This window comes from Ornithodoros turicata, chromosome 3 (assembly GCF_037126465.1).
Source record: "Ornithodoros turicata isolate Travis chromosome 3, ASM3712646v1, whole genome shotgun sequence".
Lineage (NCBI taxonomy): Eukaryota > Metazoa > Arthropoda > Arachnida > Ixodida > Argasidae > Ornithodoros > Ornithodoros turicata.
Genome location: NC_088203.1, coordinates 22694295 through 22720526, shown reverse-complemented (window position 1 = coordinate 22720526; position 26232 = coordinate 22694295). Strand labels below are relative to the sequence as shown.

Here is a 26232-nt window from a genome sequence, read left to right as displayed (position 1 = left end):
GTTTGTAAGCAACTAATCTTTCAAAAATAAACGCTTATAAGCAATCACCGTTAAAAATAAATCTCCCAGGATATACGCTTAGAAATCAACGCGTTTGGGATAGTTTAGGCTAGTTTGATCCTGTGAGGTTAGGTTAAGCCCCTTGCTTGCAGTTCACCTTGATCGGGCCATACCACATGACTCTAGCAACTGTAGGGTGGATTTGGGGGGATTCTGAAACATTTATTTTTAACGATATATTCTTAACAGTGGATTCCTTAGCGTTTATATTTAAACGGGGATATTTCGGCGATTATTTTTGTGCGTTTATTTTTAAGCGTATATTCTGGGAGATATATTTTAAACAGTGGGTACTTACGCTTTTATTTTTGAAAGATTATTTTTAATGGTTTCAAACGGGATACACCCGTAGTAGCAACCGTATCGTTGATTTTAGGGGGATTCTGAAACGATTTATTTTCAACGACATGTTCTTAACCTGGGATTCCTTAGCGTTTTTATTTACACGGGTATATTTGAGCGATTATTTTTGTGCGTTGATCATTAAGCATATATTCTGGGAGATTTATTATTAACCGTGGCTACTTACGCGTTTATTTTGAAATGTTATTTTTAAAAAGAGTTTCAAACGGGATACTCCCCTCGACTTGAACGTCCGAGTAAAGCGAACTCAGGACACATGCACGAACGAATGGGCACTTAACATTGTCACACTTCTTATCGATGCTTTGTCGAAATAACGCGAGAGATGCATATAATGCACAGCCTTTCTGCACTAGCAAAGAAAACGTAGCAACAACACATACACAGAAAAAAATGTACTAAGACCACTATGTAGGGGGTGAGTGCTAACAACGGCAAAACCACCAACGTAAGCTAAATCGTACCGCTATCCTCTGCGTTGAGATACATAAGTATTATTCCGCTGTCGCATTCGACTATAGGATACATTTTGAAACAGTTTATTTTTAAGGATATATTTTTAAAGTTTATTTTTAACGATATATTTTGCAATGATATATTTTCATTGTAAATTCTTGATTGTTCGCGATTGTTTTTTGGACGGGGACTTTTGTGCGGCTGATTCCCTATCTGGGAATTTTATGCGGTTTATTTCAAAACAATGTATTATGAAAGAGATTATCTTAAAGGATTTATTCTTAAAGATGCATTAGTGTAACCCCCAGCTCTTTAACTAAGGTTACCAGGGCGCGGTATCCATTCCGGCACCGTAGCCTGTACCACGGTCTCTATTTTATGCCGAAGCCGCATAGTAGTGATAGTTTTTTCGCTTTCCTCTGATGCTTTCATGATTTCCGTCGTTTCGAAGCTTCCTGTGGGTAGTGTACACACAGAAAAATAACTGTTCTTCGATAGTTCTTCATGGTTTCCCTCAAGAACCTTTCTCAGAACCACCTTTCCTGTCTTCGAGAACGAAAGAATGGCTAAGTATCTCAAGGGATCCAACTTTCCAAGAACCTCTAAAGGTGAAAAATAACCGTTCTTCGAGAGTTCTTCATGGCTCCCCCAAGATCATTTCTCTAGACTACCTTTCCTATCTTAGACAACGCAAAAACGGAAAGGGATCGCCAGGCATCCTACTTTTGAAGAACCTTTCAATGTGAAAAGTAACCGTTCTTCGAGAGTTCTACATAGTTGCCCCCAAGACACTTTCTCTGAACCACCTCTCCTATCTTCGAGAACGAAAGAATACTAAGGAGCTCCGGGTATCCTACGTTTCAAGTGGGCATTTCTACAAGGCATTCCTACTGTTTGAACAAGGCATTCCTACCTTTACGGACGAAAAATACTGCCAAGCCGTAGCACTTTAAAATGTTTTCCTCGAACGGTTATTTCTGTGTGTGTAGACCAGGTTCCACAAAGAAAACCACACTGGAAAATAACATAGCACTACCGGGGCAAACGGATAACATCATGCCTTTTATTTAAAGGGACAGTCTGGACCCCAGACGTTAAGTAAATAGTCATTATCAGATGATTCCCTATATGAGCTACCACACAAAATATTTCGTTTACATTCGGCTCCGATAATTTTCATGCAATTTTAAAGTTACTCCTTTTGCTCTCGTCTAAAAGCCGCACCTCGAACAGTCGTTACGTCACGAGAGTTCTCTTCGGTCTCTGCGGCGTCTGCAGTCTGCTCGGCTCCTCTCAGCGAGCTTTGTGTTGTACTTTACGCGTCGCCGTTCCTGGTTCCCGTACTTTCAATACGCATCGCATTCCTGCTCTGTATTAACAGTGGCTGGTTATTGCATATATGACGGTGCTGTTGAGCGATGGTGAGACGTAGGTGTTGCTTAGTGCATTGTGGGAACAAGAAACAAAACACAACGTGCGTGTCGTTTTTCGGGTTTGCCAACACCGAACCCCTGAAACGGATGCGGATAGCCATCACCTTCCTGGATGGAAGCTCGGTGCAGTTCCGATGTCTTTTGAAGAGACAAAAGACGCAGCATAAACATTTGTCAGGCGCGTCTCTCGGAATTACAGCACCAGCCCCTGCATAACATATGTCACCTGTACAAAGCTCGGAATAACAAGTCATTAAACCAAATCGCCACTCCCAGCTGGGTTAAGTTTCACCTGAAATCTCTCTTTGCACCTCAACAAAGGGCCGCTACGTCCGGGAATACCTTTACCGGCATCCGGCAACGGGTCGGCTATAAAGGCTCATTCGTACAGCAAGTAAACTGATGTAATACAACCCGTCGTCACGGTCAGAAGAAAACATTTCATCCTCCGCACCGCCCGTGGCGATCGCCGTTCTCTTTGGATGCGCCGATTGTTGTGTCGTCTTGTAGAATGGTGACTCGTGAACAAACGTGACGTCTGGAACGGTGCTGACATCACGGAGAAACCGAAACCGGATATGGGTTACCCGTACGATTTAATTCATTTTCACGGGGAAGCTTTGAGCATCTAAATTTTACGCAGATGATACACCTGTGGAGCACAATCGAATGCAGTCACAATCCGAATACCCTCCGGAGGTCCGGACTGTCACTTTAAATCCTGTGTTTTCACACATTCACTAAAAAAAACTGTGCGCTTTTACGTCGCGCGCACATTGCACACGTCCACCGACGTAACACAACTTCGCCACTTTAAGTGAGAAACCTGAAACGCCGTAGGGGCACAAGCGGCACCTATTTCAAACGGCAAAACCACGAGAAAGGGAAGGAGGCACAAGGACGTGTTCTCTGAATGCTTTTGTGCTATGCACAACTGCTGCTGAGAAACGTACAAATGCAACCGAGTGAACATAAGGAAGCCCGAAAGACCAGCGGCATATATGGCTGGATCCAATATAAGTGGATAAAATCATCCGCTCGTTAGTGGTAAGCACTGTGGTGATAAGCTCCAATGGTGGTGTTTTAGCCCGGGAGGTGGTGGGTTCGAATCTTATACCACCGGCTGTGCTGAATGAGGTTTTTCAGTACATTTTCGTGGGGGAAAAAGCTCGGCAAAATTATCGATGAAGTCGGCCCAGGTCTCATACTAATCCTTCTGTCCACCAGTCCTTCCTGCTGTCCTCTCTCCACCTGTCCACAAGTGTGTTGCTTCGCGGCGCTAACACGGAATAAAAGAAAAACGGAGGTGTAGAAAACTTGTGACAGTCAGAAAAAACTAGGTTGTCCTCATAAACGTTTGGATGTGTGCATTTCTGCGGAGTTTCTGCATGTTACGCCGTTTTTAGTAACGGTAACGGGGCGGGAGGAGGGTTCCGGTGTGGCGACCGCGAAACAGCTCTTGCAGTTACCGGAGTCCATCTATGCAGCATACCTGAGTAGTTTTGGAATTATGAGCTTTTAAACCTGCTTCAAATCTCCTGTTGCGGCCTCACCGGTCGTGACAACCCATTTGTCAACGCACTGTTAAACTTTTAAATATTATATATTTTCACCTGTGATCTCGCTGTGTGCACAAGTATGCGTGTGGGGGCAGGGGGCGTACCTAGGGTCAGCGGGGTTGATGGGCCGAGTTTGCGTATCGAGCCCCACAAGAACCTACGCCACTGGTAGCGGTATACCTACTCAATACTCAAATCCGTCAAGCCATTCTAACAGCACTGCGAAAGGTTTAAACTGTCACTTCTCTCTCATTTCAATCGCAGTTCATTCTCGACTGCATCCATCCTGGAAGGGCAGTGCAGGTGACAACTCAGCCGAAGTGGATCGAAAGGAAGATAGCCTCGGTGTCATTCCTCCGGAAAATAAGTTGGACGAGGAAATAAGACACACACCTTCCACTACACGTCATGCCATGCAAGGGCCCGACGACGCTGATACAGGTCAGTGCCTGAGGCAATTAGGAGTGTCATCAGACTCTACGAATAGCGTGAATATGGCGTCCAGGGTGGACAGTGCTGTAATGCTTATATGGCAGTACAGAGGAACCTGCAATTTCAGAGCAATTTAATGTGTGCAAATGAAGTGTCTTACCCAGTAAGGGTTCAGAAGAGGGTTGCTACGTGGGCGGTTATTTGCTTCTGTCACCGGTCGAAAGGCAATAACGGCAGCGTTTCGCCGGTATTTTGTAGCAGAAGGAATTTCATGGGGAAATTCCGTCGAAGTTGCTGGATTTCAGGACGCCATCTTTGACGTTTTCTAGTTCCGTTTCCGCAACCTCTTTTCTATGCACATTCAACCACGCAGAGACGCAGCGGGAGCACGAACACTGTATGCTCATGTGGCACACTGCTAAATGTGCGATGTCGCTCATGAAGAGTTTACTTCACCCTCTCCCAACCTCTCTATTTCCCTCGCCCCATCTTCGATTTCCTCCTCTTTTCCTTCCTCCCTTCTACCTCACTCGCTCAACCGGTAACTTTGACGGCCAGAAGTGGCAATCCATGGTTGCCACTTCTGGCCGTCAAAGTTACCGGTAGGTTAGGAACTAAGGAGAGGGCTATAAACAAGGAGGGCCGTGGGACTCCCCTAGCGATCACTCCTGGCAATGCCACGCCCATCTAGTTGCCCGGTAACGTGATCCCCATATGTTTCGGTGTTAATGGCGGTCTGCGCGGAGGCAAGAAAGTTTAGCAAACCTCATCTTGAGCAAACCTCTGACCTTCAAGGAGTCCATTTGCACAACACTTTGAAGGTTACGAGGTGTTTCAACTTTTGCCGCGTGATAAGTCGCAGCATAAGTTCAGCAAAACAGAAGGGAAGTCCGGCAATGTCACAATGGCGTACGTACGTCTTCTAGTAATTTAATGATCCATTGCATCCACACTGAGATTGTCTATTTTGTGTTTCAACGGGTGTGATAACTAATAACTCCAAAGAGGTTATATGAAAGCGGCACTAAGTTATTCGGTCGCTCCTCGTCTCTGTATTCAGGTAAGATACGCCGCGGGCATGGAGGACGCCATGTTTTATGACGTGTTGCCGTGACGTTTATAGGTCACGTGCGTGGGCAACTAACCACAAAGCCATGCAGCACGCCCGTATTGCATTGGGAGAAGTGCTTAGGGCATCTTCTTAGTTTCTTACCTCCATGGTGGCAACCCTGTCTTCAGAATAAGTTTCTTGCGCCAAGAACGGGGTCCACGGAACAGTTCTTAGGGAGTTTTTGTCAGTCGTTTCTTTAAAGGGACAGTCGCATCCGGAAGCGTGTTCCGGAACTGTTATGGTCATGTTCCCCGTCGTTCATAATGTACGCCGGCAAATTTTCTCCGCACAAATCCACTTGGTTGACCCAGAAACGATTTTTAAATGTTCGCGCTTCCGGCGCGCACGGCAATCCCCGCAAGGCGCCGACACTGGATGACGTCACCCGGATAAACCAACCATCAGGAGGCGCTCCTTCCCGCCGGAGTTCTGTGTGTGTCTGAGCGTGCGTCTGACCCTTTTCCTTGTCTTGTCGCGTGTGCTTTGAAGTACTTTGAACCACAGCGTGTGCCCAAGGATTTCGTGCCGTTGACGTGCGATTTCACAGCCAGGAAACCGGTGCTACGTGCCGGGGTGCACAAAGACTGAATCCCGAGCTTACATTTCGCCAACCTCGCAATGGCGAGACGAAACGAAAGTGGGAGGCAGCGATCGCCAGCCACTACTGTGGTGTGGCCCAAGGATTGAATGTTTCACGCGTCTGTTCCTGTCATTTCGCCGACGACGCCTATTTTGATGAAGATGCATTGCAAGTTCGGCTCGGGCTACGGCAGAAACGGAAACTGCTGAAGATTGACGCCGTGCCTGCCATATTCGATCAGGAACAAGGGCAGGAACCAGTAACGGAGGTAAGTGACAATCCTGCGTGGTCACAGCTACGCTGCGATGAAAAATATCAGTTGTCACAGTAAACATCATCGCGAACACCTGGCCTCGCCGCTGATTGTAACGTCACAGTCACACCGCCTACACAAATTATTACAATGATTGCAAAATCCTGACGCAATAGTACGCGTACTCTCGAGAAAAAAGATTGGTGTGTTGTTGCAGTGCTAATTGTCGCCTGTATTATGCACGAGTAACGTAACACTCCCACATGACAGCGTTATTCTAATGTTATTGCAGCTAGTGGATGTTTCTACAGTGCATAGTGTAAGCCTGATGGCAGAATTCAGGGATGTGGGAACATCGCAATCTGTGTTTGGCTACGTCCGAGACACTTCACGTTGCATCAGTATTCTACTGCAGCCTTGTTGCTAATTTCTGGCCCTATTTCAGGCGGCAGCAAGCACGTCAACGGAATCAACTGGATTTGGTATGTTTTGTCAAGCCACGAAAATATCGCAAATCTTTTTGCACGTCCCACAACATAATGGATATGTACGAGCCCTGAAAATTGTCGAATCCTGTGAAAGGAATCTTGTGTGATGTGGCTGCCAGCGTTCATAACGTATTGTCGACAGGAAAATAACCGTGCCAGTGAAACAGGGACCGCAGAGGGGAAGATTTATTTGCATAGTCATTTTTATGTTTGTTATTGTACCCGCTAGGCCCTCAACGTATTATTTTCAGTGTTAACACTCAAGGTCATATTTCAGATGCGGAGGTCATGGCTGAAGCAAGTGCTGGAGACCCACTTCACGGTGCCTTACAAGGGGGTTGTTATTTCCTGATTCCAGGAAGAGGAAAACAAAGGACACACGCTTGCATAGCATATTAGTACACCAGATATGGATCTGCCAACATGAACCCTCCTAACATTCCTGTGGCAGCATACCTGTAACCATCCAGACTTCACACCACATTAATTTAGAATCACAGCACAACATAATAAAATAGCTTAGGTTTATTTGCCTGCCATACATAATAGGAGGCAAATAAACCTAAGCTATTTTGTTATTCCCACTCCGTCATACTCCACTGTACAATAAATTGATACAATTATAGGGTCATTCTTTATTCCCGTCACTACACCGCACTGACAATCTGCACAGAGTTCGAAATATTCACACGTCGGCACTAACTTAGTGCAGTGCGGTCTGGATTTGATGCCAGAGCTAATACCGCCACGTGTAGTAGCTTTTGCTGTACAGACGGGTAGACAGTCTGTTGACTGCAACCAGAGACACAGAGTGACAAGACAAAACATCCCCCCCTGCAATGACGAAAAGACGAAAATTGCTGCAAGACGAAAATTTTGCTGACATCGGCACACTTCGTGCAAGTGAGCCCTTCGTCATCCCCCTTGCCTCCCATCAGAGGTTTTCGAGAATACTATAGGTGTGTGGTGTTGTCGAAAACCTCTGATGGGAGGCAAGGGGGATGACCAAGGGCTCACTTGCACAAAGTATGCCTATCTCAGCAAAATTTTCATCTTGCCACTACATGTCTCCAGTTCCAGCCATCAGTATGCACCAGCTTGTCTCTCTTGTCAAGACACCCTTGTTTCGATGGTCCTAACACTGATAGCCTTGATAAGACGTAGACGGGAACTCCCTCCTGATTGCTTGGACAACGCATCCATGCCATCTTGTGAATGACGAGTATGCCGTCAACCTCAGGCAGCTGGAAAAGACAATTCCACATGACATTTCTTTTTGTTTAGCATCATACCTTGTGGGCATTTGCACACCTGCCAAATCTCCCGCAGTGTTGGGAAGACAATGGCCAGAACAGACACTATCCCAACCTTGGAGTTCAAAGCCTGTGCATTTATTTATTTATTTCAGAATACCTCAAACGTCCCTTGAGGACACTACATGGGGGAGTGGGTTACAATAATAAACAGCATCACGAGTATATGTAAATCACATTTAGTACAGAAAAATAGTGAAAATACAACGCGACGGTAATGTGAGATAATAATATGATATACAACGAAGTTTATGCATGAAGAAACAACAACATCATAAGCTACAATGAAAAATGGATCATGTGATATACGTTAATAGTATGTTAAGAGGTACTGTATGCAAGCAAAACACGTAGAAAGGTAACCGAATAATAACTATGAGAACAGAACAGAGATGGCATTACGAAATTCTTGAGTTTGTGTTATTGTAGCGATGTTGCTCGGAAGGTCATTCCATTCTAGGACGGTGCGACAAAAGAATGATTTTGAAAAAACATTAGAATGACATAAAAAGCGGTCGACTTTATTTGGGTGAGCGCATTCCTTCCTTAGTTCCAGGGTCTCCCGCATTTTGAATGTGGAAGGTTGGCAGATGTGCAACATAGTACAACAAAAAAATGTTCGCCTCTTTCAGGATGAGCCTGATTCCAACTGCTAACTCCCTCCCAAACCAGCTTCCCTCCAATTTCGGCAAAATCCAATTTCTCCCAAAATACGTTACTCTTACATGCTTCAGTAACATGCTTCCCCCCTTCATTGGCACCTCAAATGCTTATGTTTTCAGACTTGTAAGACCTTCCTTCAGAGTTTAAAATTCCCACTGGATATCTGCCAATCAATCAGGGATTTGTGTTGACAATCAGGCCATGGCTAACTGGCATAATTGAAAGCATGTCGAGACTAGCTGAGGCGGCTGTGTTGCTTCACTTTTCCTAATGGAATTGTTGGACCAGGATTCTCTGGATTGTTCTACGGCTGTCGTCCACGCTTACGATTTATAAGGGACAAACTTGTGTAGGCCAAAAAGCTGCTGAGAATAGTCGCCCTTTTGTATACAGTCCTTGTCCACTTTAGGTGCGACAATTTGCATAACCAACAATACCCGAGTTTACCCTTCCGAACCTTGATGGGGGGGGGTCATTTAAACTGAAAAGTTCATTACGGTCGTAATCATATAGCAAACGGGAGAGCACTGCAGCAGGCTTACCTGTGGTCCTGGGGATTGAGTCGCCTACAATGTTGATCATAGCGGCAGAATTGAGTCTAGAAGCTCTCTACGGAGGCAGATGTCCATGAGTAATGGGTGTTGTGCAATGCACTGCACGGCGGCACCGTTGCACATTTCTACCACCCTGGCAACAGAATGGCAACACATGCTCTCGTCAGGCTCCTGTGGATCGCGGACTCCACACAGAAACCTGCCAATTTCAACATTCTAAACTGTTTTGCACATCCGACGGCAACCATGCAAAGAGATACTTCACCTAAAAATGTCATCCCGCGGGTTAGCCGCAGCCACATCTCGTGGATGGTCGGCAAGTTCCAGTGGCATTGGGTCCGTAGAGTATGGGTCATCATCCAGCATTAACTCGTCGCCGCTACCGCTAACATGTTCGTCAGAATCTCCCCCAGACAGAGAAACATCACTCTCGTTTTCCGACTCCATGTTTGCTCCCTTCGCTTCGCGATCGCCAAACAGACGCGCGGCTCGCATTTGCCCAGAGCGCGCGCTGATTGGCCTTATCCGGGTGACGTTTGCTCCCACTTTCGGGGTACGTTCCAAAACCTACTCGAGTCAACTCGGGAGTAGCGCTCTACCCGAAGCGCCGTTCCAAAACCGGGTCGAGTAACTCGATGACGTCACTACCCGCGTTCCAAAACAAGGTAGAGTAAGGAGAGAGTTAACTCGATTCAACTCTCCTCCGAAGGCCGGTCAGTGAAGGTTCGCCCGAGTAATGACGTCATGCTTTTGTCGTCTGCTGTTTTCCGCGAAAGCGCGCCATCGAAACCAGCTGAACGTGTGGTTGTCAAAAAGCCTCGACCTCCACGACGGGTTATCAATACACAACTGGACACCGAAATGGCAACACTCTTCCTATGCGGATTGTGCGACATGGTTTTTGAGGACCAGGCGAACACCCAAACACATATGAGCCGGATACATTTCCTAGGACAAAATGAGTCTCGCTGGTGCGCTTTTCTATTTTGTCTCCATGTACGTTGCTTTTCCATTATCTATTTAGCATGTGTTCACTAACAGCTGCCCTGCAATGTTTCACTGCCTTGTAGTCACGTGGTCCTTGTAAAGGTGGAGCTCTATGTGAAACGTTCAAAACTATATTAGGAGCAAGGGCTATTACTGTCCAGCATTATTATTATTATTACTTTTGTGTGCGTGTGTTGGAAATGGGATTTTAAATGAAATTTTACTTTTCTTCCTTTACCTTCACAGTTGTAAGATGGTTTGTCGGTACGTTCGTGTGAACAGGTTTCAGATAAAATATGTACTACCATAGGCGCAGGCTAGCTGGTGGATAAATGCTTGGGTGGAACTTGGCTAAATTCTGAGCTGTGGAAGGAAGGGACAACACGACAGAACTCTGTCGCGAATTTCCCGTCTTTTCGCCCAAGCTCAGACTTCTTTCAAGATAAATGAAGCATGAGGCGTTTGCGCGCTCCGCGATACGTGTGCTATCAGAACCGCTTCATCGCGCTCTGATTACATCCCAAGCAGCACGATGTACTGAAAGTCGAGTGCAATGGGGGTGGACGGTACGTGTCTTATCAACTTTATTTAGTTTCACGAGTCTGTTCAAGGCCTTCCACCTACCCCTCCACCCCTATTGCACTTGACTTTCAGTACATTGTGCTGCCTGGGATGTTTTGTTTCAGCCGTTCAGCTCACATTCGACTCCGACGCCACGGACATTTCCGTGACCCAAACCACGTCCGCACCACTACCTCAGTTCCAGGATTCCAACCAGCAGCTTCCACCTTTTGTATTTTTCATCTTCTGTCGTCATGGTGTTACCATTTCTCTTTTTTTTTTTTTTTTGACTACGAAATGCAGCGGGATGTATCCACTATATGCATTTGGGGTAGCTAATGGTACGTGAAAACTCCCATCCCACAAAAAATTAACAAATAAATCACGACAATGTCAGTTGCTTTTCCCTTTCATTCTCCAATAGAGGGGCTTAAGAATAATTCTGCAGTGTCTTGGAAGAAATAGTACCAGACAAGGAATGTCTGAATGTAACTGCAACAAGTAACTATACATACACGAAGTGCTGAAAAAGCCAAATGCCCACTGGGCCGACAAGACAGAGTGCAACTATGTCTGATGGGGGATGGTGACTCCCGTAAACAGCTCACAATACATTCCCAGTCGTCGTTATCGTCGTCTCTGTAAAATAAATCTGACGCGCGCGAGATGAGAGCGGTGATGACACCGGCCTCCATCTTAACTCGGTCGGTGTCCCCCATGCGTTCCCAAAGCTACTCGACCGGGCGCGTACTCTGTGGTCACATGGTACAACTCGGTCATGTGACCTACTCGACTCGAGGGTTTGTTTTGGAACGCACCCTTAGAGAGCGAGGGCGCAAGGATTCCCGTTTCTTTTTCATCGGATTGCGCGAAAAGTACGCCGCGGATCGAAATGGTATTTTCGCGCCCACTTCAGTGGTCGGCAAGGAATTAGAATTCGCATTAGTTTCGAAATTGACCTCGGAGAATGCGACTGTCCCTTTAAGGAACGGCCCGTTCGTGAACGATTCGGAATCTACGCATACGCATCTGTGGACCTGTGCGCCTCGGGGGGTTTAGTCCCCCTTTTGGGGGAACGCTGGTGCTTGTCTTCTAACGATAAACAAACGTGTGCGAAAGGGGTTAGGAAGCTTCGAACCGTTCGCGGACGCATTGGAATGGCTTGGCCAAAGGCTGCAAGAGCTGTGACCACGCGCGGAACTTACCTTGGCTGTACAAAAAATGAGGCGAGCATAAGAAAGTGCGTGATTACATCGCCGCTTGGCACTTTTTAAATCTGAAACACGTTCGTTTTGAAGTACAGTGACGTGTGTCTTACTATACATCAAGTGTGCTCGTCTGATAAACTATTCACCTCCTCCTGTTTTGCCCTTTGACAGTGAGACACCCGGGTTCCCCCAGTTTGTGCTTTGTTGACCTGTTATAGACCTCAATGACTGTGACTGTGCTTATCCCGTTCACAAATCCAAGTAAAAGGGGTTGGGGTCATTAAGGTCCCCCCCCCCCCCCAGAATTATAAACCGACCGGGCAAAAACGAGGGGAGGTGCATGGTCCCAGGAGGCCTCATTCATTAGCTGAGAGCATTCGCAAGTCGGGGGTTCATCAATCGAGAGTTAACTGTACTTCATAATGTTCGTCATTTTTTAGGGCATTTCGCGAGTTCACATCGACCAGTTTCTTTCAGCAGCTCAGTTGAAGGCGAACGTACTGGCGTGTTCTACAAATGATCCTTCAAAGATACACGACTTCACCGATGGATTGTGCGACTTCATCTTCTACACGACTGAGAAGAGCTACGTGAACACGAGGCCCGGCCTACCGTTTCGCGAAGACGATTTCTTAGTGCATCATCTACGCATAAAAGCAGCTTCCTCGACCTCTACAGCATTTGGCATTGATGTGACAGCTGAGTGAGTGTCAGCCCAGACGTCGTAATCCGTCTATACGCAGAACTTCCCCGCACAACACCCCCGGGGTCAACGGTAATTCAGAATGTTATCGCCTTGTTTCCTGATTTGATGAAAACGGAGGAACGCGCGGCGTTGTCTGAACATGCTACCTGCACGTATAAGGCGTCTCGCAACGGGAGCTTCCACTGGCACTGGATAGCTCTCCACTGGCTGAGGAAATCATTCAAGATAAAATCAGTTCACCAATTCAGAAAACCTCAAACCGATAACACGGCGTACGCTTTCTTGTGACTGACGCGTATGCAAAACATCAGAAAAAGGCGAACGCCTCCTAAATTCAAAAGATCAGGAGATGGGGAGAGAGAGAACTTCCTATGTTTCACGAGAAACGTGTCGTGTGGTGAAGTTCTATTTTTAGAGTGTTAGAGCACGCTTCACCCTTCGATCACCTATTAACTATTAACTATTCATATTGGCTCATCTATACATCTGAAAAATTTGTGCACTTTAAAGGGAGACTTCGTAAGGATTCAAAAAAATTAGGTGAGCATCATATCGAACGCGAAAAGCCCCCTCGATACCGACTACAACATTCACATTCATTTTGCGCGAGTAATTAATTCGTAAATGATTACAATAGGAAACCGAAACCGAAATGCGAAGAGCAGAAAACAGAGCTCCATACTACGGCGGTTCGTCCGGAGGAGGCAGGAGGATACCGTGACGTCACCCAGCATTGTCGTCTGCTTCCAAGCCTGCATTCCCTCTCCCTTGCCGGGTGCCGGATGATGTCAGCAGTGTGTTGCTTTCAGCGCCCTCTCGCTTCACAGAGGCGAAGCGCTCGCTTCGTAATAAATTCGTTTGAGTAAAATCTGCGCAGTTTTGGACCTAGATATTTCGTACACATGTTCCTGACATCCCAAAGATTACGGATATGCCACAACCTTTGTGGTGATTGTGTCGTCGAGTCCCACTTAACATAACTGCATGAGTGTCACAGGCGAGCGTACGCTTCCCGTCTTCAAGAAATCATGAAAGAGGCCGATACCCTTATAAAATGAGGTTGGTTCTGAGGGTTCTGTGCGGCGAAGTTCTGTTCATAGAGTGCACACAGGAGGAGAATAGATATTGTAAGATATTTGCCTCCTGACCATATCTATCATATCAAATTTAGGTTTCGACAACAGTCGTTGAACGACCTTCAAACCCCAGAGGGAAAACATGTCGTGGAAGGAAACTGGAAGTCCAAAGTTCGCAGCTACGCAGCCCTTGATGTGAGAGTGAGTCGCGAGGAAGAGTCCAACACTCACATCGTTATCAAGTTTTTGAAGGTGAGCATTGAATCATGAAGTCCAAAAATGTCTCCCTGCATGGTGTTAGTTTTTACGATGAGCAGACAAACGAAGTGTGCTTGCCGACTTGCCGCAGAAGACAGGCGATTCAATCAGCGTACGGTTTTACGTCTTGCGCGCCAAAGATGGACTTGGACGTTAAGTTGAGGGGGCGTGGCTAATTGCTGAAAACTGCTAGGTATACCAGATGTGGCCACAAAGCTCTCATTGAAAACAACCTGGACCACTCCCTTGACAAATAAACCATCTGAAGTTTCCAAAGCCTGTTTGTCTTCAACATTGACAACCCAGGTGCATTCTCCTCTTCTGGCTCACCTTGGTCTTGATACTTCAGTCCTTTAGTTTTTTTTATGTCAGAGTTTGTTTTCATCTTTGGTGCCAGATTGAAATAAATCGGTGAGCGCCATGTGAAGAGACTGCGAATAAAATTATGCAATTTATTTGAGGAGAACAAAAAACAGTTGAAACGCGCCTCAGATTAAGAGGGAGGAACGTTTTGATTAGTGACAGAGCGCCGACGAGGTGTAGACGAAACACGCGCGGGAATAGTCAGAGTAACTACTCAAAGGCTGCGCGCCGGCGCCGTCTCAGTTTTATCCCAGTCCCGAAATCCCGACCCGGGATACCGAGGTTCGTCCTGAAAAATACCTGCTACATATTCATAGCACAGTAGACAGTAACTGAGGAAAGTGAGACGCCACGAATTCACTTCATATCAGAAGCCACGTTTTCTTTTCAGAAACTAAAGGCCATGCAGGCCGTTCTTACAAAAGACGCGGACATTGGCTATATCTTTCTAGGCGTCATCATTGAGAGCATGAACGGATCTGCTCGAGATGCACTATCATCGCAGCAGCGATTCCAGCGGAATGAATCGAACGAAGATGAAAGGCACCATTTCTTCAACAAGATACTGAGGTATTTGCTCATATGAGCACCTTGTTTACTCGGTCAACGCAACGACGGCGTGACCGAGCGCTTAGCGTGGCTGCTTGTCACCGCACACTCCAAAAACAGAACTTCACCGCGTAACACGATGAAAGTCAACCACACTCTCGGAACATAACTTCGCTGCATAGCATGTTGTCCGGCAACCATTGCCACGAATGATAGGGTTACCGCTTCTGATTCGTAGAGCTAGGGTGGCGTATGCTTCTATGTCGCAATTTGGGTACATGATAATTGCTACAAAAAGGCGTACGCCCCTCTCTCTCTCTTCAGATCAAAAGCTATAACCCTATCATTCGTACCAGAGGTTGGCACACAACTTGCTATGCGGTGAAGTTCTATTCTGAGAGTGCATTGTGCGGAATTATACCGTTAAACCCGATTGTCGCAAAAAGGCATATGGTTGGCCTTCAGCGTGCTATGGAGAAGTACACTGTTAAAACAGAACTTCTCCACATAGCACGCTCCTAGCCAACCATCACTCCGAATGATATCATTCTGTGTCCTGATTTGTTCAAAACATGGGGGAGGCGCCTATCTGGGACAAGCATAATGTGTCCCAGATAGGCGCCTCCTCCCATTTTCATTGTCGCAAAAACGCATATGGTTGGCCTTCAGCGTGCTATGGTGAAGTACACTGTTAAAACAGAACTTCACCACATAGCACGCTCCTAGCCAACCATCATTCCGAATGATATCATTCTGTGTCCTGATTTGTTCAAAACATGGGGGAGGCGCCTATCTGGGACAAGCATAATGTGTTCCAGATAGGCGCCTCCTCCCATTTTCAACAAATTAGTACACAGAATGATATCATTCCCAATTATGGTTGGCTATGAGCGTGCTATGTGGTGAAGTTCTGTTTTGGCAGCGTGTGGTGATGTATGGTGTGGAGTGCAGCTGGCGCAGCACTGTTCACGACACCGCGTAGGCAAGGACACATCGAAGTACAGAGATATACCAATGTGTTTCCTGCTCAGGGAAGTAGAGCCCCATGCAGTAGTGTTCGTGACCACATATCGAAAGTACTACGCCGGGGCAGAAGATTCAATCAGCAGGTACGGCAGTGTCCTCCCCTTCACAACACCATCTGTTTGGAATACATCGGCAGTCAGCGAGCAGCCGACATTCGTAAGTTCACTGAACCGCTAAAGTCAGAATTCTGTCTTTCGTGGGATAAGGTGTCCATTGTGTGTCAATTGATTAACCTCTTGCTCCTGTTGAAGCCACCAATTATGTGTTGGGTTGGTAAGACATCCTGCGAGCTTAATCGCTTACACGCCTAAAGAACAAAACGAAGGGCGGGGCACTCATTAAGAAGGGCACGTGGTACGAAAATACGTGAAGCTCGCGCCGTACGTCAACTTCCCATCTTCACGAGTGCCACGCGCCCTGTTCATTCACCAGGTGTGTAAGCTATTAAAAGTGCACTAAAATGCAAAAATAAGTTCACTTCAAGTTATGTTACATGCTATGTTAATTTCGCACTTGCTATCATAATTGAAGACTTTGATTTCGTTACGAAGCCACAATCCAAATTATACCGGACTCTTTCTTGCTTCGGCGCTAAGCAGTGAACGGCGCTTCAACCTGTGCATCGGTGTTTTTAGTCCATGCTGCGCGTGCCACGCCGTGGAGCTGTCCCGGTGAAAGACATATGTTGAATTCCGATGGAAGATTCGGAGCGCCTCCGGAGCAAGTTTTGTCGCTCCGCCGAGAGCAAGTCTGTTCGATTGACAGATTGGGAACAGTTCTGGAGTCTTCCAATGGGAGCTTCGGAGCGGCATTCGAGCCAAGGTCGCTCCAGGAAGCAACCCAGACTGCTCCGCCAAAATAGGCAGATTCAACCGGAACTGTATGTGACGTGTCACTTTTCGCTTGTGCTTCCTATTTCCCGCCTCTTCTTTGCCAACATGGCGGCTTCGCAACGCGTCTTCGCCGTGACTGGTCTTTCGCGTCGTACGTTGGCGATTTTGTTTCATGAAGGAAGCGATAAGTGAGACATTACAATGGCAACGTTAGGAGATTAGAAGGACCTTGATGTTGCAAAACATGGCGTTATAATGGAACATGAGTACCACCTTCTTCCTCCGTCTCTGGCCGCCATCGACCAAGGGAGATTGGCCAGGGCTAAACTCCAAGTTGGGCGCAAGTGTTCCAGTCGCATATTCGGATCACTTGCTCTAGGCCAGATCAAGCCGCTCCATTGCCGAGTCTGCCACTTGCTCCGACTCTGCCATTGGAATTCAACAATAGTGGGCGTTGCGAAGCGGATTGGCGCCGCTGTGCGAAGGACGTGAAGATAAATGTCAGTGAAACGTTCGCGAGGACTGTTGATGGGCTACAATTCAGTGAATCGCTATTGAAAAATGCAGCAGTGCGCATCACGCCGTGCGTACGGAACCCTCAGTCGGACCCGTTCCAAATCCACAAGCCCTCGATAGGTATGCATGCGGGCGCTTGTCCTGCTGTCTCATTCGATGCCGCCAATCTTTGCTTCCTGGGGATCCCATTCGTTGCTGTTTTCATTGCGTTTTTCTTCTAAACGGTAGCGTTGTCTCAACTAATTATACTAATTGCAACACGGACTCCGATATGAGAGCAAGTTGCTTTTGCATTTTAGTGCACTTTTGAGCAACCTGGACAGTACGACGACTTCGAACATGCAACGCGCACACATGACAGCGCTACAAACCTTATGAGCTCGCCCTCAAGGCGAGCACCTAAGCACCCCGAGCACCTAAAATGAGCTCTCCTGAACTCGGACCACTCTCACCAAGTAGCATTTGTGTTGCCAATAACGAATTGTGAATGAGCGCGTCCTGTTCTACCCCTGTGCTTGTTCAGCCTCTAAGGGCCTTCCGCTGCAACCTAAACATGTATCTTCTGACTTTAAAAGCAGACCTCTACGCTTTTGTACAGTTCCCCGCAATCTTAACTTGAACGCCGCTTCGCGTGGCGGAGAAGGACGAGAGACACCCTAGTGGGATTCAGCTGAACTATTGGGACAGCGCGTTTCGGGCTGTTCCACTCGCGTGTAGGGGTGTTTGGTTGTTGCTCAAATGCCTCAGAGGCAGGCGGGCTTTGCTTTCTGAAGACGCCGTTATCGGGATGGCGATTGTTTCTCTTGCTTATGTGAGATGTACGCTGGATGATATCAGTAATATCGGCGATATTCGAGGCATGGCCGCGTTGACAGCTAAGAATGATTGTGTGCACCAGAATGATGATGTATCAACTCGAGAGGAAATAAACGAGGATAAAACATATGATGCACTTCTATCCTTATTTCACCATGTTACCATCAGCAATGGTGTAGAGCATCGCCACACAAGGAGATGAAACTTTCCAATCACAGTCACAAAAAAAGTTGTTTTTTCCTCGTTTATTTCGTCTCCAGTTGATGAGCATCATTGCTAGTCCATTCGGGTGCATACAATCATTCTTAGTTGTAAACACGGCCATGCCTCGAATATCGCCGATATTACCGATATCATCCAGCATATCATCTCCCATAAGCAACACAAACAATCGCCATCCCGATAACGGCGTCTTGAGAAACCAACGCACGCCTGCCTTCGAGCAACAAGCCCTACACGCGAGTGGAACAGCCCGAAACGCGCTCTCCCAATAGTTCAGCTGAATCCACTAGGGTGTCTCTCCTCCTTCTCCGCCAAGCGAAACGGCGTTCAAGTTGAAGTTGGGGGGAGCTGTACCTACACCACTTCAAATCATGCTCTCTATTGCGTTCCCTAGTATATTGTGTAGAGTTCATAGTTTATAGTAGGCGAGTGATGCAGCACCGCCTAAGGTCATTCTGTTTCAGGTGGACACACTGGCGTTCTGGTCTGCTCTCGATAACGTCCCAGGAGTACCAGTGATGTTTTCCTTCAGCGTCGCCGGGCGCGTCTGCAGACCTCTGAACGTTCAGAAACTGTGGACGGGAAATAACGTTACAGGACTCTGCACAACGACGTCTCCGGGCTTCATTACGGACTACGTGAGTTACAGTAACCGTCGCAGTGAGCATCGTACAACCAATGCTCTGGAGCTGTCATGTTTGAAGGTTCCCACTCGCCCATACCGTTATTTTAGTCGCTGGGCACGAAGCGATCGTGCACTTTGCTCGCGTTTCTACTAGGGTCCTTTCTAACTTATTACGCCTACCCTGCGTTACACTCTTAGAAATGAACCTCACTGCATAGCACGCTCCCAACCAACCATCATCTCGAATGATATCGTTATCTGCCCTGATTTGTTAAAAACGGGAGGCGTACGCCTTTTTTGTGACACTTATTCTGTTAATAATTGTCACAAAAAAGGCGTACGCCTCCCGTTTTCAACAAATCAGGGCCGATAACGATATCATTCGAGATGATGGTTGGCTAGGAGCGTGCTATGCGGTGAAGTTCATTTTTAAGTGTGTACGCTTTGCTGAGGCAGTCCCGGGCTGTTCAGTCTTCTCACCATTAATGGCACAGGATGTGGGATAAAGCTCTGCTGAGTGGATGTAGAACGTTCCCGCATTGCGCACAACCGTCGCTTTTCCGAACACCAGTCATTTCTCCCTTACGATTCTCCGCCCATTGCACGATCTCGCACTAAGATGGTCCAGTCCAGACTAAACCATACAGCTCTCGAGTCACAGACTTCACGGCCATCTATTTCAGCAAAGTTCATCGGACTTTTGTTTTGTGTTTTGCGTACCGCGGTTGGGAAGGCCGGCAGAATGTTGACCCATCCGTCACAGGCATGTCGGTCAAATCTTGGATTTCATTTATGTATTTACCTTAAATGCCCCATGAGGGCGTTACATAAGGGGGTGGTAATCAGTAAAAAAAAAAGCTCGAGACAAAGAAGTGTACAAATATGAAACTTACAGATAAAATATATCCTACAGAAGATCGGACAAGCCGAGCACTGTAATGACAAACAATAATCCTTCGTACATAGCATACTACATAATGAAAGTAAGCACGCTGTTAATCGTGAGAGAAAAATGAGGATGTCAGTAAAGGATCCGAGCAGCTCTGGTAGATTATTCCATTCGGTTAGTGAGAGACGTACAGTGCTGGAGAAAAGTTTACGGAATACGCTCCGGAGCATTCCTTCCTCAGACAGATACGGCTATAGCAGCGAATGGTACCGTACGAACTTGCAAACATGTGACTGTGTTACCTAGACCCATGCGTGTAAGTCCGTAAGGTCCCATTTCCTGCTAGCCTGTCACTCTGAGGAAGGAATGCGCCCGAGCATGTTCCCTAAACTTTTGTGTGTGACTATTTGGGGGCGGTCCACCAAACTGCAATGCGAGCACCAGTCCACCGTGAAGGTGAAGAGCACTTGAGGGTGAGGCCTGTTACCACTGTCTGAGCCTTAATACGAAGTAGTATCAAGCACAGTTCTCAATGTTCTCGCATGCCTGCGAGAGATATGCTTGATGAGGATTTCAGATAGGTGAACCATATTGTAATTTACTGCGACAGGTGACTCATGTGCCAGCTGCTGCTTTTTTCTCATGGGCTTGTATTAAGTGGATTTGTACGAGATCAAACGGCGACAGTTGCCATTGGACAGACTGTGGGGCAAAAAAAAATGTGCACAGGAAAGATCAAGTGCAGTTGTGATGCACTCGATGCCGTGTCCACGAAATGCGTTGTGTTCCGCTATTGACGTTCAGCATTAAGCGCCGCACCATTCTCAACCACTCAACAGAGCGCGAACGCATGTACCCGACATGCTTTCTCCAGCACCAAGTGCACAAAACGATATCCCAGTATAGCTAAAACGATATCCCAGTTACCGTAGCAGGTGTTGAAGGTGACTATTTATGATGACTATGCCGTATGTTTCCTTTCAGCAGATATGTGAAAATAGCAATATACACAGTGGAACGTTGGACGGATACAATGTGCAAGAGTCTTTATGGAACCATGCAGCTGGGACCCTTATTGGCTACGACAGCAACATAACCATGAAAAAGAAGGTACGCTGCCCTTCGAGAGTGGTGCTCTTTAAAGGAACACGAACGGATAATGAACAATTCCATAAGCATATACGACATGATAGCTTAATTAGCATCCCCAATACGTTGCACACGAGTACCCTTGCAAATAACACGAAAGAAAATAGTGAGTTTTAGTATATCGTACGCTGTCGCCTTTGCGTACGTAAGGGATAGCGTGGTGGTTCTGCGTAATGCGCAAAGCTCTCTTTATGTTCTGCGCGTGCGCAGAACCACTAACGCTGTCCCTTACGTCCGCAAACGCGATAGCGTACGATATACTAAAACTCACTAATGGCTTCCTGAGCACGGTGCTATACGTTCATCACTTCTACCCTCCAAAAATAGAACTTCACTGCATAACAGGCTCAGCACCAACCGCAATCCACAGTGATGTCGTTAACTTTTCTGATTTGTGGAAAGGGAAGCCGTAAAAGTTTTTGTTGCAATTTAGGAATTATGGGTTGAGTGGCGATATAAGTTAGCCGTCACAAACAGGTGTACGCTCAACGCTCCCCGTCAAACGGATGCAATAACATAACTGTATCGCACGGGGAAATGCACTTTCGAAACGGCTTCACCAAATAGCACGCTGAAGTCCAGCCGTTGCACCGAATGATATCGTTATCACTCTAGAGAGCGTCGAACTTTAGGCACTAACCGCCATTGACCGCGTAGCACGCCGTATGCCAATCATCATCGCGGATGATATCGCTCTGTAACGATATGATTCTGAAGGTTGATTGGCCTAGAACGATTTATGCGATGAACAGTGCTACCTGTTAGTGCCGAAAAATCTGCTCTCTAGTTATCTCACCTCATTTGTGGAAAGCTCTTGGCGTAGTCCTGTTTGTGACAATTAACGTAATTACATAAGTGTCGCAGAAAGGCGTATGCTTTCCAGTATGCTTTCCGTTTTCAGCCGAACAGAGAGGGGAACGCCCCCTGCCCCCCCCCGTCCCCCACTCCTTCCTACTGTCCTCTCTCCATCTGTCCATATCTGTACGCCGCTCATAGCCACAGTTGCTTCGCCGCGCTAACACGGAATAAACACAAAATGAACAAGAGAAGGGAACGATGTCCTTCGGGATTATGTGGTGGGCAGGAGCGTGTTATGCGGCGAAGTTTCGTTTCAAGTGCACACTCGCGCACTTTGCGGGTGGCGCGGATATACATGCCGTTTTCACCGCTTCCGGTTTGGTACCAAAACGACATGCACTCTTAAAAATGAACTTCACCGCATAGCACGCTCCTAGCCAACCATCATCTCAAATGATATCGTTATCTGCCGTGATTTGTTGAAAACGGGAGGCGTACGCCATTTTTGTGACAATTATAAACCGCATAAGTGTCACAGAAAAGGCGTACGTCTACCACTTTGAACAAATCAGGGCACATAGCGCAGGTCCCCCAAACTCACCTCGGAAAAGCGTGCAACGAAGAAGGCCGCCACTACATACCCCACTGTTGCCGTTCCGGATCACTTCAGCGCGCTAAGTTTAGCGGCAAAATGTTTTTGTTGTTCCTGCGAATGAATCTAGTCTTTATATGTCCAAATAAAACGCGTATAACAATTTTCTGTGTCGTGTTTCACTTTCTGGTCCCGTTTTTAAACGTGTTGAGCGATCGGAAGGATCTAGTGCACGGCTGCGTGTATCACATAGCGTACCTGTCGTACCAGGCGCCGCAGGCGCAGTCGTCCATTTCTGCTCCGGTGACTTGGGCTGGCCTGGCTTGTGCTTCAACTGGATCTTTAGCGCGCTACAATGAAACGCAAGTCAACGTCTGGTAACAATGGGGTATCTAAGGGCGGCCTCCGGCATTGCACGCATCGGGATAGGAACAAATACATGGGAAAATGGCGACCTTGGGGGACCTGACATAGCGATATCATTCGAGATAATGGTTAGCTAAGAGCGTGCTATGCGGTGAAGTTCATTTTTAAGAGTGTGCGGTTTCACAGCAAACACGCTCTGCGACAAACCACTGTGAAGATTCATACAGTTATCGCTTCTGATTTGAGGAGAGAGAGGGTCGTATACGCCTTTTTGTGGCAATTCAAATTGCCACCAAAAACGCGTACGCCTCCCGTTTTCAACAAATCAGGAAAGCGAAAGATACAATTCTGTATGGCGGCTGGTTCCGAGCGTCCTTAGTCGCGGAAGGAGCCGAAGTTGTGGCAGAGGCTTCGTTTATGTTTACCCGATAGTGCCATGTATACTCGCACTGGCTAAACTCACCTTTAGCGACCTTCTTGTTAACGTGCTCGTTAATTCCGTCACGAAACATAGCTAAAAGTGATTTTATGTCCTCTTTTTTAACCCACAGGTTTCATTTCACATACCACTGTACGCAGCTCCTGCAATTTTCGCGTAAATAGCTTGCAAACTCGACAAGCAAACATAAGTCAAGAGTAGAGGTTGGTCCTCACTGGTGCGTTGTGACGCGCAGGCATCCGTTCCGTTGGCACGCATCCTCAGTGCTCAACGCAGCGCAATGCGTTGACATGTTCTCACTGACACGGACCTACGTCCGTCGGTTGACGGTGGTTGACACATGTGGTCAATGAAGTGCACCAACCTGCGTTCAGTGCATTACAGTACAGACGAAGGCACTACGATTGAACATCGTATTTTAAAAGCGTTTTGTTTGCGTGCTGTGGTGCCTCGGAAGATACGGAAACGGTGACGCTCAGCGATGCTTTCGCTGGATTTCTTGTGGCGGGTATTCATCGGCGGCGCTACTCTTTCAGCAGAAATTGAAGGAGACAAGAACACACGTTTTCACGCTGCACTGCCCTTTTATAATCTAGCATCGTCTTATTACCTCCATTTCGCTGCATTTATTGCACTGCAATTCCCATGGCAGCACCACATACACACAAACACACAACGTTGCTCCGTTGGCCGCCACTGCAGTTTGCCTACCCAGTACAAACTGCGCATGCGTCAGGTTCGCCGCTCTGATTGGTCTTCTTGCTGCGTCGAACGCACTACTGTGCTGAAAAGTTGAGCCGTTGCAAACTCTTGTACGTCCGTGCGTGGGAGCTCTCCTTTAGCTCGTTGTCATGGTAACTGACAGATACAGGCCAACGGAACGGACGCCTGTGCGTCAAAACGCATCAGTGAGGACCAACCTTAGCACGCGACGCGTTCCTATCAGATCAGCTCATTCAGCGGCACGCAAGCTGCTTCTGCTTATCTCGCAGTATCGTGGTAAGACTAGACTAGCTGTTCGTCGTTTCTATTATCCTCCCACATTTTCACTTTCACACTGTCATTGTTCGACGCAGAAGCGGCCATTCCAACAACTTGCGAAATTATTCAACCAACTAGTATATAGCCTGTAATAGCTGATATTCTATAGTGAAAGTGCACAAGAATCGAGCCATTCATTCGCGTCAATTTTAGGAACAGTTGACAAATTATCGCAATTGGTTAGCAAAGCGTACATAAATGTCAGATATTGGATGAAATAGTGAAGCGTGTTGCCTGTGAACAACCCTATACTGATACAAAAACCAAATAACGTGGTAACCAATAAAGTTGTAGCACACCCGACAGGCAAGCAGAGAGGACGTGTGGATTCGATTCCCGTTCGATTCTCGTAGGACGATGCTTCTGAGTTGGTACGAGTTTTGTTATTTGTGGGCTGAAATTCAGTGTTAGTGCGGGTTCAGGCTAAAGTGAGGTGCGGGTGCAGCCGCCGCGCATTCGCGGCTGTGGTTGGCACGTCCGTTTGGATGGCGCGGCTGTGGGAACGGGTCTACTTACCCGTGCTCACATATGCCCTTAATATAACACAGCTGCGTTGTAGAGGCGTTATATTATAGCGTCCTCGATAAACTGCACCGGTGCGCCCCGGTGCGACCTGGTGCGGCTTGCCATCCTCGACAAACTGCACTGGTGCGCACTGAACGTCCTCGACTAAAGGAGTGCACCCGTTCAGTGCAGCACTGAGTTGCCCCGAACCCACACCAAGAAAATCGGCCGAGCGCCAGAGTGCAATCCCAAGAAGCATCGCGATTGCTGGAAGCACGGAGGAAGGCGGAAGCGGCAAGCAGCCAGGTGTAGCCGGGCAAGTAGCAGCAGACAGCATGGCATTCGATGGGTGCCGCTCGCCAGGTGCCTCTCGCTACGGGTCGCGCAGCCTACGAGCCCCAACGAGCACAGATCTCTAGGTGGCGCATGCTAGTATCCATCAGATCCACCAGTGCAGTGCAGTTTCATGTTCGATAATGCCTCCGCCCAGGGCACCGCCAGTGTAGAGCGCCACGCACCACTGTGGTTTCGGGGCAATTCTGGAGCAAGTTTATCGAGGACGCTATTAGAGGTTCTAAATGCTCCAGAATGGAAATGAACGACTCCTCCTCCGTATAGTCAACAGCTTTATCGTCCATAGGAATCAAGAAGAGCAACACTGCGCGCGCAATGCAGACTCAGTCACCGAGAAGGAGTTTCATTGGTCACTTATTTGAGTTCTGGGGCATTTTTCAGATGGATCTAGAAGTAAAAAAAAATGGCGGTTTGTGGTGTATGCATTGGGTTCACGCACGCTGCAAGACGTATTGCTATCTGGAGGCACGGCCGGCGAGAGAAGTTATGGCCCCGGAGATGGGTATGCTCGGGCCTGCCCCTCACGCCTAGATAACTCGATAAGAAGTTAAAGATTAAGATAAATAACTGGATAAGAAGTATTTATCTTTATATTAATACGACGGACCTTGGGTTGTGCGGGTCCCTGAAGTTGCCCGGACCCTCGGGCGCCATCCCCGGCTGCAGCCCACTCTCACCGGCCCTGTCGAAGGGTCCGTGGGGTATTTCGGTGCCCTGTGACGTGAAGTCCAAGTGGTAACGCGAATAAAAACCGTGACTTAGTCTACCAGATTGGGTCGGGGTCAGGTAAAGAGCAGACGAGATCGTCCTAATAACATCTTCGGCATTTTTCTCTAGATGTGCAGCGTCTTCGCCGACTATGGCTTCCGCGGTGGTTGGATGCTCTACGACATCGAATTTATGGAAAAAATCCCGCCGTGTGACATCATGGTTGAGAAAAGTGAAAGCTACTATCCCGTACATTTTGTGAAGCGGATCCTGAAGGGACTACACACAGATTGTGCCCAGCTTCCCATATAGCTCTCAATCGGCGCATTATTACCTGTAAGATCAATACATAAGATCAATAAGATCAATACAGTAACGTAT

General features: G+C 47.3%; 1 protein-coding gene across 3 annotated transcripts in view; it reads left to right on the top strand.

Moving 5' to 3' along the window:
• The window catches only part of LOC135390037 (uncharacterized), a 26505-nt gene extending 273 nt beyond the window's left edge, over window positions 1-26232 (top strand). Inside the window, exons 2-9 of one of the 3 annotated variants that reach the window (XM_064620056.1) lie at window positions 4136-4312; window positions 12499-12724; window positions 13899-14055; window positions 14816-14994; window positions 16005-16155; window positions 18851-19024; window positions 20885-21010; window positions 25981-26232. In XM_064620056.1, the coding sequence (XP_064476126.1) occupies window positions 4136-4312; window positions 12499-12724; window positions 13899-14055; window positions 14816-14994; window positions 16005-16155; window positions 18851-19024; window positions 20885-21010; window positions 25981-26163 (1373 nt within the window). In that variant the 3' untranslated portion in view covers window positions 26164-26232. The remainder of the gene's footprint in view (window positions 1-4135; window positions 4313-12498; window positions 12725-13898; window positions 14056-14815; window positions 14995-16004; window positions 16156-18850; window positions 19025-20884; window positions 21011-25980) is intronic. The other 2 variants (XM_064620057.1, XM_064620058.1) reach the window with 2 other exon arrangements.